The sequence below is a fragment of the Leopardus geoffroyi genome, chromosome A1 (genome assembly GCF_018350155.1).
Source record: "Leopardus geoffroyi isolate Oge1 chromosome A1, O.geoffroyi_Oge1_pat1.0, whole genome shotgun sequence".
Taxonomy (NCBI): domain Eukaryota; kingdom Metazoa; phylum Chordata; class Mammalia; order Carnivora; family Felidae; genus Leopardus; species Leopardus geoffroyi.
Genome location: NC_059326.1, coordinates 15,779,954 through 15,796,370, shown reverse-complemented (window position 1 = coordinate 15,796,370; position 16,417 = coordinate 15,779,954). Strand labels below are relative to the sequence as shown.

Sequence of the window (16,417 nt, the reverse complement as noted above, 5' to 3'; positions counted from 1 at the left end):
GTGTCGGGCTCTGGGCTGACAGCTCACAGCCTGGAGCCTGTTTCAGATTCTGTGTCTCCCTCTCCCTCTGCCCCTCCCCTGTTCATGCTCTGTTTCTCTCTGTCTCAAAAATAAATAAACATTAAAAAAAAAAAAAAAAAAGAAAAAGAAGAAGGAAGAGGAGGAGGGGAAGGAGAAATGTTGGTGAGGATGTGGAGAAACTGGAACCACTACACGTTGTTAGTACATAAAATGTCTCTGCCACTGTGGAAAATGGTTTATCAACTCCTCAAATATTTAAGGATAAAATCACCGAATGACACAGAAATTCCACTCCTAGTATTTGGCAAAGACTCTCTCCATGATTTTAGTCTGCCTTGTGGGACATGTATCAACCAGTTGTAGCAAGAATCCTAAATCAGATTACAAAGAACACCCACCTAGATATCTGATCACCTTCAATATCTGATCAAACTCTCAATCTCCACCCTTGGTGTCTGATCACTCTGATATGCCTTCAGCCAGAACCCTGTCAAGTCAACTTAGCCAGAATTCCCCCAATCCCTGTATTTCTTACTAAGAAATTTCCATCCAAAAAAAAAAAAAAAAATAGAGGGAGAGAAAGAGGCAAAAAAAAAAAAAAAAAAAAAAAAATTCCACCCACTGCCCTCCAACTCTGCTCCTTGGCTATAAATCCCTACTTGTTCATGCTCTATTTGGAATTGAGCTCAGTTCTATACTGAGGTCTCTTTCCCTCTTTTGCAATAGTTCCTGATTAAAATCTCTTTTTAATACTTGAACTATGTCAGGCCCTGGTTTTCTGTAATAGTATATGCCATCCTACACCCCCCCCCCAATTGAAAACCAGCACTCAAATTATTCCACACAAATATCCATAGCAGCACTACACACAATAGCCCAAAGGTGTAAATGACCCAAATGGTAACCAATGGAGGAATGCATACAATTGTGGTATTTACATACAATGGAACAGAATATAAACCATAAAAAGGAATGAAATACTGATACTGATACTTGCTACAAGGTTCGTGGACCTGGAAAACATTATACTAAGTGAAAGACACAAAAAAGGTCACACACTCCATTTATGTGAAATATCCATATTAGGTAAATACACCAAGTAATTATTGTCTGCTAAAGTCTAAGAGAGGGAAAAATGGAAAGTCCTTAATGGGGGTGATGAAAATGTTTTGGAATTAAGAGTTGTTGGTTGCACATCGTGAACGTAACAAATGCTACTGAATTATACTCTTAAAATGTTTCATTTTATATTCTGTGAATTTCACCTCAATATTAACAATAAAGTTTATAACCAAAAAATCAAAGTTGTTTAAAGGTACAGAACTGCAATCAGACATTGCAATATATCCTGGTTATTCCATTTCTGAATTGTTAGAACTCCCCAGTGAGGTTACTTTTGTCTGTTTTTCGGAATTTTTTAAACATTAAATTCATTGGCATTTTACAATACACTATCGAGGGCTGAATGGCTTGGACTAGTAACTGTAGGAATGGTGACATTTCCTTCCATTTGCATGGGTTGGGCAATAAAAGCTCAGGGCAAGTTTCTTCGTTCTAGAAATTCAAAAAGGCACCCTACCCACCAAATAGCCACATCCTATCCCGCATTTTACAGTACTGGAAGACGGGCCAGCGAAGGAGAATATGGACCCAGCCCCCTGCCGGACCTCAGTCCCCACGAACCTTGTAGGTACCAACCCCTGCGACACCACCCCCTGGCTCCGCGAGCCTCCTGGGGGGCCACCGAGCCGTCCCAGCTCCACCTCTTCCGGCCGCGGTTTACAGGCTCGCTCCGCCCTGCGCGCCAGTCGGAAGTGCGGACGCCGGAACCACCCTTCAGCTGAGCTGCGGCGCGCCCGTGAGGTACGTGCGGAGCGAGCCTGCAGCCTCCAGCGCGGGGCCCGTTCCCGCATGTCGCATTCCGGCAAAGTCAGCGGCGCCGTCATGGCGCCCAGCGCGCCGGCATCCCGCACAGGTGGGCGGTGGCGGGTGGGAGAGGCGTGACCGCTGCGGACGGTTAGGCACGCGAGATCTTGGCCGGGGTCAGAGGTGAGTGAGCGGTTTCCCGAGTGGCTTTTCGCGGCTTTCCAGACCCCGGATCCCGCAGGAGGAGGGCGGTGTTCCCGTAGGCGGGGCGGGCTGAGCTGAGCACCACCCGCCCCCCCCGGCCCTGCACCCTCCAGGTAGTCGCCTCAGTTGCCTCTCGAAGTGCTAACAAGCAACGCTTTTCGTTGTAGTTTTCACTTTTGGATTCCAGGTATAGGTATTTCCGGAAATTCCCGAGAATTTCGCGTGGCGCTTCTGGGGATTGGGGGGAGGGTTTCTCGGTGTCCATATTGAATAAAGGCTGGTCGTCTGGCTGTTGAGTTGCGGCGTTATACTGCTAAACCCTAAGTTGTTGGAAAGAAAACAGTTCGAACAGTTGAAGAGTCAGATCGATCAGGAAAAGCGATGGAACCGATTGCGAGTTTTACAGTTGGATTAATTGCTGGTTGTCGCATTGGTTACCGGGAGTTCAGAATTTAACTTAATAGCTAACTGCTCCTGGAAACCATCTCTTGTAACCTTCGCTTGAAGGAGCGGCTGCGTTTTCCCTAAGTACAATACATTAAAGTCCCGGGTAGGAAAATAGAAAGTGATTAACAGAATTTTCGGGGTTAGATTGGGTGCAGTGTACTCCGTGTACATGTTGAGAACCATGAAGTAAAGTTAGATCAAAATTAAGGAAAAATATGTATATTAGTCTGAGCAGAATTGGGTCTTTTTTTTTTTTTTTTTTTTTTTTAGTGTTTTGCTTTTAAAAACCTAAAAATGGGTGCTGGATTGAATAGCCTGAAGGTCGTAAGCTTTACTAGAAAGAATCTGAGAGTAAAAATTGAGAGAGGTGTGAACTAAATTTGTCTGTGTGTGATCTTGGGAAAGTCGTTAGTTTTGAGTGCCTTATCCTGTAAAATGGAGATGATAATTTCAGTGGTTTTCTCACAGTGTCTGGCAAATCCTGTATACAATCATAATGTTTGGTTTGTAAGTTGTACACGTAGTTAATGGTTTCTATCTATAAAACTTAAAGTTTGCTAAGCCTCGTCTTCCCATCCTCCCTCCCCCAATTTTCGTGGAAGAAGATATGATTTGAAAATCACTGTATTTTGCCTCTACCTGGTATGCCTTCGTCTTTAGATTCATTGGTCAGAAAGTTTTCACCTTAACTTAAATTCATATTAAATCTAAGAGCTATTGCAAGGTAGGATTAATGTCTTATGTACTTTTTAAGATACTATTCCTGGAACTTGTATGATGCCTGTCACTTGTTTTTGTTTGTTTCTTGAACCCAGACTGGCAAAACCTAAGCTTTGGGTTCGCCAGAAACCAAAATCATTTTACAGTGGAAAAACACTGTTTTTTGTCACTTGAAGATGTGCTTTTTAGCTTAGTGTTATGTAGACAGACAAGTTAGAGGGTGTTAGATATAGAATTAGACTTTGAATTGTCTGGAGAGTTTCAAAAATGCTGGTCCCAGTAAATATTGGGGTGCCTGGGTGTTTTAGTTGGTTGAGTGTCTGACTCTTGATTTCTGCTCAGGTCAGGATCCCCGGGTCTTGGGATCAAGCCCTGCCTCAGGCTCTGCACTGAGTGATGAGCCTGCTTACGATATTCCCCCTCCCCCCCCATCTCTCTCTCTCTCTCTCTCTCTCTCTCTCTCAATCTCAATACATAAATAAATGCTGATCCCTGGTTCCTACTCCAGACCAATTAATCAGAATCTCTGGAAGATATGACATGGGTATACCACTTTTTTTTTTTTTTTTTTTTTTTTTTTTTTTTTATTTTATTTTATTTTTTTTTTTATTATATGAAATTTATTGTCAAATTGGTTTCCATACAACACCCAGTGCTCATCCCAAAAGGTGCCCTCCTCAATACCCATCACCCACCCTCTCCTCCCTCCCACCCCCCATCAACCCTCAGTTTGTTCTCAGTTTTTAACAGTCTCTTAAGCTTTGGCTCTCTCCCACTCTAACCTCTTTTTTTTCTTTTTTTTTTTTTTTTTTTTTTTTTCCTCCCCCTCCCCCATGGGTTCCTGCCAAGTTTCTCAGGATCCACATAAGAGTGAAACCATATGGTATCTGTCTTTCTCTGTACGGCTTATTTCACTTAGCATCACACTCTCCAGTTCCATCCACGTTGCTACAAAAGGCCATATTTCATTTTTTCTCATTGCCACGTAGTATTCCATTGTGTATATAAACCACAATTTCTTTATCCATTCATCAGTTGATGGACATTTAGGCTCTTTCCATAATTTGGCTATTGTTGAGAGTGCTGCTATGAACATTGGGGTACAAGTGCCCCTATGCATCAGTACTCCTGTATCCCTTGGATAAATTCCTAGCAGTGCTATTGCTGGGTCATAGGGTAGGTCTATTTTTAATTTTCTGAGGAACCTCCACACTGCTTTCCAGAGCGGCTGCACCAGTTTGCATTCCCACCAACAGTGCAAGAGGGTTCCCGTTTCTCCACATCCTCTCCAGCATCTATAGTCTCCTGATTTGTTCATTTTGGCCACTCTGACTGGCGTGAGGTGATACCTGAGTGTGGTTTTGATTTGTATTTCCCTGATAAGGAGCGACGCTGAACATCTTTTCATGTGCCTGTTGGCCATCCGGATGTCTTCTTCAGAGAAGTGTCTATTCATGTTTTCTGCCCATTTCTTCACTGGGTTATTTGTTTTTCGGGTGTGGAGTTTGGTGAGCTCTTTATAGATTCTGGATACTAGCCCTTTGTCCGATATGTCATTTGCAAATATCTTTTCCCATTCCGTTGGTTGCCTTTTAGTTTTGTTGGTTGTTTCCTTTGCTGTGCAGAAGCTTTTTATCTTCATAAGGTCCCAGTAATTCACTTTTGCTTTTAATTCCCTTGCCTTTGGGGATGTGTCGAGTAAGAGATTGCTACGGCTGAGGTCAGAGAGGTCTTTTCCTGCTTTCTCCTCTAAGGTTTTGATGGTTTCCTGTCTCACATTCAGGTCCTTTATCCATTTCGAGTTTATTTTTGTGAATGGTGTGAGGAAGTGGTCTAGTTTCAACCTTCTGCATGTTGCTGTCCAGTTCTCCCAGCACCATTTGTTAAAGAGGCTGTCTTTTTTCCATTGGATGTTCTTTCCTGCTTTGTCAAAGATGAGTTGGCCATACGTTTGTGGGTCTAGTTCTGGGGTTTCTATTCTATTCCATTGGTCTATGTGTCTGTTTTTGTGCCAATACCATGCTGTCTTGATGATGACAGCTTTGTAGTAGAGGCTAAAGTCTGGGATTGTGATGCCTCCTGCTTTGGTCTTCTTTTTCAAAATTCCTTTGGCTATTCGGGGCCTTTTGTGGTTCCATATGAATTTTAGGATGGCTTGTTCTAGTTTTGAGAAGAATGCTGGTGCAATTTTGATTGGGATTGCATTGAATGTGTAGATCGCTTTGGGTAGTATTGACATTTTGACAATATTTATTTTTCCAATCCATGAGCAGGGAATGTCTTTCCATTTCTTTAAATCTTCTTCAATTTCCTTCATAAGCTTTCTATAGTTTTCAGCATACAGATCCTTTACATCTTTGGTTAGATTTATTCCTAGGTATTTTATGCTTCTTGGTGCAATTGTGAATGGGATCAGTTTCTTTAGTTGTCTTTCTGTTGCTTCATTGTTAGTGTATAAGAATGCAACTGATTTCTGTACATTGATTTTGTATCCTGCGACTTTGCTGAATTCATGTATCACTTCTAGCAGACTTTTGGTGGAGTCTATCGGATTTTCCATGTATAATATCATGTCATCTGCAAAAAGCGAAAGCTTGACTTCATCTTTGCCAATTTTGATGCCTTTGATTTCCTTTTGTTGTCTGATTGCTGATGCTAGAACTTCCAGCACTATGTTAAACAACAGCGGTGAGAGTGGGCATCCCTGTCGTGTTCCTGATCTCAGGGAAAAAGCTCTCAGTTTTTCCCCATTGAGGATGATGCTAGCTGTGGGCTTCTCATAAATGGCTTTTATGATCTTTAAGTATGTTCCTTCTATCCCGACTTTCTCAAGGGTTTTTATTAAGAAAGGGTGCTGGATTTTGTCGAAGGCCTTTTCTGCATCGATTGACAGGATCATATGGTTCTTCTCTTTTTTTTTGTTAATGTGGTGTATCACGTTGATTGATTTGCGAATGTTGAACCAGCCCTGCATCCCAGGGATGAATCCCACTTGATCATGGTGAATAATTCTTTTTATATGCCGTTGAATTCGATTTGCTAGTATCTTATTGAGAATTTTTGCATCCATATTCATCAGGGATATTGGCCGGTAGTTCTCTTTTTTTACTGGGTCTCTGTCTGGTTTAGGGATCAAAGTAATACTGGCTTCATAGAATGAGTCTGGAAGTTTTCCTTCCCTTTCTATTTCTTGGAATAGCTTGAGAAGGATAGGTATTATCTCTGCTTTAAACATCTGGTAGAACTCCCCTGGGAAGCCATCTGGTCCTGGACTCTTATTTGTTGGGAGATTTTTGATAACTGATTCAATTTCTTCGCTGGTTATGGGTCTGTTCAAGCTTTCTATTTCCTCCTGATTGAGTTTTGGAAGAGTGTGGGTGTTCAGGAATTTGTCCATTTCTTCCAGGTTGTCCAATTTGTTGGCATATAATTTTTCATAGTATTCCCTGATAATTGTATCTCTGAGGGATTGGTTGTAATAATTCCATTTTCATTCATGATTTTATCTATTTGGGTCATCTCCCTTTTCTTTTTGAGAAGCCTTGCTAGAGGTTTGTCAATTTTGTTTATTTTTTCAAAAAACCAGCTCTTGGTTTCGTTGATCTGCTCTACAGTTTTTTTAGACTCTATATTGTTTATTTCTGCTCTGATCTTTATTATTTCTCTTCTTCTGCTGGATTTAGGCTGCCTTTGCTGTTCTGCTTCTATTTCCTTTAGGTGTGCTGTTAGATTTTGTATTTGGGATTTTTCTTGTTTCTTGAGATAGGCCTGGATTGCAATGTATTTTCCTCTCAGGACTGCCTTCGCCGCGTCCCAAAGCGTTTGGATTGTTGTATTTTCATTTTCGTTTGTTTCCATATATTTTTTAATTTCTTCTCTAATTGCCTGGTTGACCCACTCATTCGTTAGTAGGGTGTTCTTTAACCTCCATGCTCTTGGAGGTTTTCCAGACTTTTTTCTGTGGTTGATTTCAAGCTTCATAGCATTGTGGTCTGAAAGTATGCATGGTATAATTTCAATTCTGGTAAACTTATGAAGGGCTGTTTTGTGACCCAGTATATGATCTATCTTCGAGAATGTTCCATGTGCACTCGAGAAGAAAGTATATTCTGTTGCTTTGGGATGCAGAGTTCTAAATATATCTGTCAAGTCCATCTGATCCAATGTCTCATTCAGGGCCCTTGTTTCTTTATTGAGCGTGTGTCTAGATGATCTATCCATTTCTGTAAGTGGGGTGTTAAAGTCCCCTGCAATTACCACATTCTTATCAATAAGGTTGCTTATGTTTATGAGTAGTTGTTTTATATATTTGGGGGCTCCGGTATTTGGCGCATAGACATTTATAATTGTTAGCTCTTCCTGATGGATAGACCCTGTAACTATTATATAATGTCCTTCTTCATCTCTTGTTACAGCCTTTAATTTAAAGTCTAGTTTGTCTGATATAAGTATGGCTACTCCAGCTTTCTTTTGGCTTCCAGTAGCATGATAAATAGTTCTCCATCCCCTCACTCTCAATCTAAAGGTGTCCTCAGGTCTAAAATGAGTCTCTTGTAGACAGCAAATAGATGGGTCTTGTTTTTTTATCCATTCTGATACCCTATGTCTTTTGGTTGGCGCATTTAATCCATTTACATTCAGTGTTATTATAGAAAGATATGGGTTTAGAGTCATTGTGATGTCTGTATGTTTTATGCTTGTAGTGATATCTCTGGTATTTTGTCTCACAGGGTCCCCCTTAGGATCTCTTGTAGGGCTGGTTTAGTGGTGACAAATTCCTTCAGTTTTTGTTTGTTTGGGAAGACCTTTATCTCTCCTTCTATTCTAAATGACAGACTTGCTGGATAAAGGATTCTCGGCTGCATATTTTTTCTGTCTAGCACACTAAAAATCTCGTGCCAATTCTTTCTGGCCTGCCAAGTTTCAAAAGAGAGATCAGTCACGAGTCTTATAGGTCTCCCTTTATATGTGAGGGCACGTTTACCCCTTGCTGCTTTCAGAATTCTCTCTTTATCCTTGTATTTTGCCAGTTTCACTATGATATGTCGTGCAGAAGATCGATTCAAGTTCCGTCTGAAGGGAGTTCTCTGTGCCTCTTGGATTTCAATGCCTTTTTCCTTCCCCAGTTCAGGGAAGTTCTCAGCTATTATTTCTTCAAGTACCCCTTCAGCACCTTTCCCTCTCTCTTCCTCCTCTGGGATACCAATTATGCGTATATTATTTCTTTTTAGTGTATCACTTAGTTCTCTAATTTTCCCCTCATACTCCTGGATTTTTTTATCTCTCTTTCTCTCAGCTTCCTCTTTTTCCATAACTTTATCTTCTAGTTCACCTATTCTCTCCTCTGCCTCTTCAATCCGAGCTGTGGTGGTTTCGATTTTGTTTTGCATTTCATTTAAAGCGTTTTTCAGCTCCTCATGACTGTTCCTTAGTCCCTTGATCTCTGTAGCAAGGGATTCTCTGCTGTCCTGTATACTGTTTTCTAGCCCGGCGATTAATTTTATGACTATTATTTTAAATTCACTTTCTGTTATATTATTTAAATCCTTTTTGATCAGCTCATTAGCTGTTGTTATTTCCTGGAGATTCTTCTGAGGGGAATTCTTCCGCTTGGTCATTTTGGATAGTCCCTGGCGTGGTGAGGACCTGCAGGGCACTTCCCCTGTGCTGTGGTGTATAACTGGAGTTGGTGGGCGGGGCCGCACTCCGACCTGATGTCTGCCCCCGGCCCACCGCTGGGGCCACAGTCCGACTGGTGTGTGCCTTCTCTTCCCCTCTCCTAGGGGCGGGATTCACTGTGGGGTGGCGTGGCCCGTCTGGGCTACTTGCACACTGCCAGACTTGTGATGCTGGGGATCTGGCGTATTAGCTGGGGTGGGTAGGCAAGGTGCACAGGGGCAGGAGGGGCAGGCTTAGCTCGCTTCTCCTTAGGTAATCCACTTCAGGAGGGGCCCTGTGGCAGCGGGAGGGAGTCAGATCCGCTGCCGGAGGTTTGGCTCCTCCGCAGAAGCACAGAGTTGGGTGTTTGCGCGGAGCGAGGAAGTTCCCTGGCAGGAACTGGTTCTCTTTGGGATTTTGGCTGGGGGATGGGCGGGGGAGATGGCGCTGGCGAGCACCTTTGTTCCCCACCAAACTGAGCTCTGTTGTCTGGGGGCTCAGCAGCTCTCCCTCCCTTTGTCCTCCAGCCTTCCTGCTTTCCGAGCAGAGCTGTTAACTTATGACCTCCCAGACGCTAAGTCGCGCTTGCTGTTGGAACACAGTCCGTCAGGCCCCTCCGCTTTTTCAAGCCAGACTCTGGAGCTCTGCTTGGCCGGCGAGCCGCCCCTCCGCCCCGGCTCCCTCCCGCCAGTCCGTGGAGCATGCACCGCCTCGCCGCCCTTCCTACCCTCTTCCGTGGGCCTCTCGTCTGCGCTTGGCTCCGGCGACTCCGTTCTGCTAATCCTCTGGCGGTTTTCTGGGTTATTTAGGCAGGTGTAGGTGGAATCTAATTGATCAGCAGGACGCGCGGTGAGCCCAGCGTCCTCCTACGCCGCCATCTTCCCGAGATCCCGGGTATACCACTTTTTAAAACTCCCCAAGTTATTATGTTGTGCAGCTAGGATGAGAATCCATGTGTTAGAGGAATGAGATTCTTCAGCAGTGTATCCAGTTTGCTTGAGGAAGGAATGGCTGGAGGAACTGGAGCTGCATCTGACATCTGGAATATGTAGCTTGGGACGTTTAGGGGAATATTTTTAGAAGACTTTTATCAGCAGGTATGATGAAACGTATGATTTGTAAAGTGAACTGTACAGTGACCCATGGGAACAATGACAGCAACAGTGGTGATGGAGAGATTAATAAACATTCTTTTCTCTCCTGGATGTTAAGTATTTTGAAGAAAGCAAGTAATGATTTTAATTTGCAAACTTTTTTTTGCCGTACCTAATAAAAACTGTACCTTTCAACAATTGAAAAGATTGTGGTATGTGATTTCTTTGTTGCTGATTATTTAAAAATTTATATTTTTCAAATGGTTTTCCTTGTTAATAATGAAATAATCTCATTGCTCATAATAGCTTTATGTTAATATGGGTTTCTTTTGTTTTTGATTTTTTAGTACTATAAGATTGATATTAAAGACATGGTTTTCACTCCTCATCAACACACATAAGTTTTCTCTTCATTTTGGACCCCTATTTTATACCACAATGGTAAGTTGTAGCTCATTATGTTTGTGGTTGTATTTTAGAATGTTCTCTTCCTTCATTTCCATAAAAATACTGTATTACGGGTACAGAAATACTTAATGTATGACCAAGTTAACGTAACTGGTGAATTACTTAGCAATCACCTGCAAAATCTGTTTCAGAAAATAGGGGGCTTATCTCTCGATTCAGTGTTGGAATTATGCCCAATTTAAACTGATCAATTATCTGTCCTTATCTTTGTGAAGCATTAAAAAACACTTACCTTCTGGGCGCCTGGGTGGTTCAGTTGGTTGAGCGTCCAACTTCAGCTCAGGTCATGATCTCACGTCTCGTGAGTTCAAGCCCCGTGTCAAGCTCTGTGCTGACAGCTCAGAGCCCGGAGCCTGGTTCGGATTCTGTGTCTCCCTCTCTCTCTGCCCTTCCTCTGGTCACTCTGTCTCTCTCTCCTTCAAAAATAAACATTTAAAAAAAAAATGTTTTTTAAATAGTTACTTCTTTCTGCCATAGTCAAATCACTGCCAAGGAAGATGGGTATAAATACAAATGGCTTTGGAAGACACAGGTTTCTCATATTTTAAAACTTCTCTTAATTTAGATTTTTTTCTTTAATTCAAAAACAAGGGGCGCCTGGGTGGCGCAGTCGGTTAAGCGTCCGACTTCAGCCAGGTCACGATCTCGCGGTCCGTGAGTTCGAGCCCCGCGTCAGGCTCTGAGCTCATGGCTCAGAGCCTGGAGCCTGTTTCCAATTCTGTGTCTCCCTCTCTCTCTGCCCCTCCCCCATTCATGCTCTGTCTCTCTCTGTCCCAAAAATAAATAAACGTTGAAAAAAAAAATTAAAACAAAAACAAATGTAACGTGCTTACCGCAAATAACATTTTAAGCAGCATCCATGTTGGATTTTAATGGCACATTTCTGTTCACTGACTTACAGTCATTAAACATACTAGGGACTGGGTGTTTACCTTTTGCCATTAAAAAAAGTAAAGACATGGAAAAAATTACTTTATTATGTTTTAAAGAATCAGCAGCATTTGACAATGAAAAAATAAACACTGACCACCGTGTTGAATAAACCTTTGAGAACAGTTCTCTTCTTTTCCAATCTTGCGTTTCCACCACTGCCCTGTTACAGAAAAGTAGAGCTGCTGAGGCGCCTGAGTGGCTCAGTCAGTTGAGCATCTGAGACTTCGGCTCAGGTTGTGACCTCGTGGTTTGTGACCCTAGTTGGGCTCTGTGCTGACAGCTTGGAGCCTCCTTAAGATTCTGTGCCTCCCTTTCTCTCTGAAAAATAAACAAACATTAAAAATTTTCAAAAAAAATAGTGGAGCTGTTACAATGAGATGCTGACCTTGACTTATATTTTGCATCCATATTAGCTATCAATTCCTTCTTAAATGTTGGAAGGAAGTAGTGAATAAATAATGTTTATGTTTACATTTGCAGTTCTATCTCTCTAGAGCTTTTGAAGTTTTGATTTCAGAAGATGAGGTACTTACTTGAGAAGACTAACAATAGCCAGTTGTCCTCAAGTGTACATTTGATTGTGTTTATTATAGTTTTTTATATAAATTTACTTTAAGGTTTTATGAGCAAAATAATTGAAAAACCTTATATATTTGTTCAGAGTACTCATCCAGGAAATGGTTTATACTCAAGAATCTCATCTTGAATCCTGGGAACCAATTTGTTATGAATCTGCTGCTCATAAGATTTTTTTCATAAATTGGTATAAATTTATTTTAACAATCTTTTGAAATGATGGCATATTTCAGATTTTTTTTACTTTTAAATTTTAGGTGTTTAGTAATGCGGTTTTTTGTTTTTTTTTTTTATTGCAGTAAAAACGCAGACAAACTATTTTTGTAATCCTACGAATTCTCCATCCTTACGACTAGAGTGGCAGGGGCACTTAAACCTTTTCACAATTTCCAAAGGCTGACACTATTTCTTTTTTCCATTGCATTCTTGGGATTTTGGTGGGTGCTAGTAGTTTTTACTACATGGAATTTGGTAGGTTGGATTATTGGAGTCTACAAAATAAAACAAAAATTTAGGTCCTTGTATGTTAACAATGAAAGCTGTCTCTTGATGGAATTAAAAATTAAAGAGGACTATCATTGTGAATGAAAAATACTGTAATCCTGTGTGGTAACCAAACCACAAAACTAGAAAGAGATATCATTGGTGTTAAGTTTTCTTATTTAAAACTTAATACTTTTTATTCTTAGATGTCCTTACAAAAGAAAGCTTTACAAATGAGGAAGTCAGAGACTCATCTTCTCTTGGCTTGAAATCATGGTCTCTAAGAAATGGATGAAGGGTGGGAATCTACTATAAGATCTCAAACCCTATGTGCAGTAATAAAACTATTACTTCATTCTAGATACATTTTCTTTTACATTTTAGTATTGAGTTAATGATGAGTCTGTAATTAATGACATCTTACAATTATAATTGGCTTTTCTTAATATTACCTGAAAGCCTGGCTGGCTGACTCAGTTAAGCGTGTGACTCTTGATTTCAGCTCAGGTCATGATCTCAACAGTTGTGAGATTAAGCTCTGTGGCGAGCTTGGCACTGTGTGTGGAGCATGCTTAAGATTCTGTCTCCCTCTCCCTCTGTTTCTCTATCAACTCACTTGCTGTCTCAAAAAAAAATTTTTTTTTTTTTACCTAGGTTACTGATAACATGCTTATAACTGATGGTATCTTAAAGTCATTGAAACATGGTAATGATAGCCATCATTTAATGCGTTTCTAGTAGGCACTGACCTAGAAACTATATTATAGATTCTCTGCATTAAGATACTAGAAATTTCTATATTGGTGTTATGTACCAATATAATAGCTCCCCCAGTTTTCAGGATTCCTAGCAGATTCACTTTAATTGCATGCTTGATAGCCATATATTTTCCTGAATGGTGCTCTTAGAGTGTTGTAGAAGTTAAAGTTCATAAAGTGGTAGTAGTTTCTCTGACTCTTGGCTCTGTAGCCAGAGAAAACCATTTTAGCATTTCTGATATAATTTGTTGTCCTAATCAGGTGCCCAAGACTGCCATGTTTTCTCTTTGTAACATATCTCTAACATAGAGTGGGGTGGGTAGAGGGTACAAAAATAAAGGAAAATATGTTAGATGTATTTTAGGAGATAAAACATATTTAAACACTTAACTAGAAATGTTATATGTATATTAAATTTTTTGTGAGAATAATATCAAATACACTATTTACTCTTTACAGCAACAAGCTTTAGAACTAGCTTTGGATCGTGCTGAGGTGAGGCATGACTAAGTTACATATGAAATAGTGTCGTCTTAATTTGTCTTAATTAACCAAACTCAGTTTTAAGAGATTTTTATATGTGGTTGTCAAAGGAGTACGTTAACATTCTAGGACAAGTATGCATATAATTTTGCTATAAATTATAAAAATACTTTGTGATGATGTTTAGGTCACCTGTTAGAATTCTCAGATAATGTTGTGGAATAAAAATTATTGAATAAAGACATAGGATTTCCAAAATTATGTTTTCCTGTTTTGATAAGTTTTCTAATTATTCAAGTAATGAGGAAGATAATTCAAAATGTGTAGATTTCTTGCACTTGGATACGCTGTGCATATTCTAAATAACCATAAAACATATTGAGAATAATTTTGACCTGTGAAACCTCAGTTCTGAAACTATATAATTTTTTTTATATCATAGCAGTGAAATATTATGCTAAGTTTTAGTACAGTTTAAATTTCACTTGTTTGTAACATATATTTAGAAGTTAAGTAGTTTTTCTCCAAGGTATAATTTTAATATGAATCAGAGATTGAAGCGACTAAATAGTCTGTTCAGTCTTAACCCGTGTTTTAAGTATACTTAATATAGGTGTTCATGTGCTAATAAGCAAAAGGCAAACTGTTTTCATAAACTTTTCTTTTTTAGTATGTTATTGAAAGTGCCCGACAGAGACCTCCTAAAAGGAAATACCTGTCTAGTGGAAGGTATGAATATTTTATTGATTGGTATTTTAGATTATTTAAAATATGATATCTACCATTTGTTGCATTCCTACTAGGCACTGTGCTAGAAATGTTATAGGTACTTTACGTGTATTTGAAATTTCTGAGTTGATATTAGCTACTATATCCAGCTTACTTCATCCTCAGTTTGGGGGAAATTGGGGGGAAGAATTATGGGAAAATTCAAAATAACATCCATTTTATGATTAGAATATTCACATTTTGTTTCATTAAATTTTAGAAAATCTGTATTTCAAAAACTTTATGACTTATATATTGAAGAATGTGAAAAAGAGCCTGAGGTTAAGGTAAGTATAAATTTTTTATGTTTTTACGGCTTTTGAAATGTAGAGGAACAGGGACATTTGAAAGATTTACATTTGAAGCAGGTAATGATTTGTATTTTTGTGAGAGAACTAACATCTTTCCTAGCCAGACTCTAGCCAGTTTTGCAGCTCACCCACAGCCTTGGCTAATCTGGCACCAAGTAGAGATCACCTGCTTAGGTAGGAGAGACAACCAGTGTTTATCGAGTAACAGAAAATCATTGAGAAGTCCAAAGAAGCAAAGCTCCTATATATATTATCTTTTGCTTCTTTTACCCCTGATAAGTGATTTGTAGACTGGAAGAAAAAGTAACCTGTTTCCTCGTGGTGATTTGTACTGGAAATTTAAAGGTTTTACAGGATGTAGGACATTCAGGTGTGATAATAAAAGATGAATTTGGTCACAAATATTAGTTCCAGATTAGATTAACAGAACTCATTTTTAATTAGCATAAAAGTATGGGCAGTAGAAATGTAACAAATTGATTCCTTAAGATCTTTTGGACTCTTGGGGTATAAAAGCCTTAAAAAGTTTCTATGTGCGGGGCGCCTGGGTGGCTCAGTCGGTTGAGCGTCCAACTTCAGCTCAGGTCATGATCTTGCGGTTTGTGAGTTCAAGCCCCGCCATCAGGCTCTGTGCTGACGGCTCAGAGCCTGGAGCCTGTTTCAGATTCTGTGTCTCCCTCTCTCTGACCCTCCCCCATTCATACTCTGTCTCTCTGTCTCAAAAATAAATAAATGTTAAAAAAAAAAAAAAAGTTTCTATGTGCTTCTTTAAAAATGAATACCGTTTTTTCGTGAGTTTGAGCCCCGTGTCGGGCTCTGTTCTGACAGCTCAGAGCCTGGAGCCTGCTTCAGATACTGTGACTCCCTGTCTCTCTGCCCCTCCCCTGCTCTGTCTCTCAAAAAATAAATAAACTTAAAAAAAAAAAAAATACATTTTACTTTTTAGACAAAAAATTAGTAGAATTCCAGTAATATCCTGCCTTTAAAATCTTCAATAGAAGAAAACATTAAATATTGAGTAAATTTTACACTGTGTTTCTCATAAGTTTTTTTGAGGTATAATTGATATACAATAAATTACATGTGTTTAAAATATATATTTTGTAAGTTTTGACATATACGTACACCCATGAAGCCATCATCACAATATAACAAATATGTCCATCACTTCAGAGACAGAATTAAGGTAGGAGAGATAAAGGTTCTAAATTGGGTTTGGCAGCCATTACCTGCCAACTGAATCTTGCCCACTGCACGTTTTTGTAAATGAGGTTTTATTGGAATCCAGCCACACCCATTCATTGTCTTGTCTGTGGCTGATTTAGAGGTACAACAGTTGAGTTGAGTATTTGCAACAAAGACCATATAGCCCACAAGCCTAATATGCTATCTGGCCCTTTAAGAAAGAAATTTTCTGACCTCTGATTTGTATATTGACCCAAAAACTAAGTGGAAACCAACTTTTATTGTCTTGAAGAGATGCTGTCACAGTTTTTCTGACTATTCTGTCATGTGTCAAATTACAACTTTTTTTTAATTAATTTTTTTTTTTTTTTTAATTTACATCCAAATTAGTTAGCATATAGTGCAACAGTGATTTCAGGGGTAGATTCCTTAGTGCCCCTTA

At 39.8% G+C, this 16,417-nt stretch overlaps 1 protein-coding gene and 1 long non-coding RNA gene across 46 annotated transcripts in view; one reads left to right on the top strand and one right to left on the bottom strand.

Moving 5' to 3' along the window:
• Positions 1–1,815, bottom strand: part of LOC123596213 — a 111,058-nt gene extending 109,243 nt beyond the window's left edge. For both annotated transcript variants that reach the window (XR_006711600.1, XR_006711602.1), the window contains exon 1: positions 1,705–1,815. This is a non-coding gene — a long non-coding RNA (uncharacterized LOC123596213). The remainder of the gene's footprint in view (positions 1–1,704) is intronic.
• SUPT20H (SPT20 homolog, SAGA complex component) overlaps positions 1,769–16,417 on the top strand; it is a 50,310-nt gene continuing 35,661 nt past the window's right edge. For 9 of the 44 annotated variants that reach the window (XM_045474494.1, XM_045474349.1, XM_045474556.1 and 6 more), the window contains exons 1-5: positions 1,865–2,070; positions 10,358–10,451; positions 13,688–13,723; positions 14,382–14,440; positions 14,700–14,766. In XM_045474494.1, coding sequence (XP_045330450.1) covers positions 10,449–10,451; positions 13,688–13,723; positions 14,382–14,440; positions 14,700–14,766 — 165 coding nt within the window. In that variant the 5' untranslated portion in view covers positions 1,865–2,070; positions 10,358–10,448. The other 35 variants (XM_045474564.1, XM_045474420.1, XM_045474323.1 and 32 more) reach the window with 21 other exon arrangements.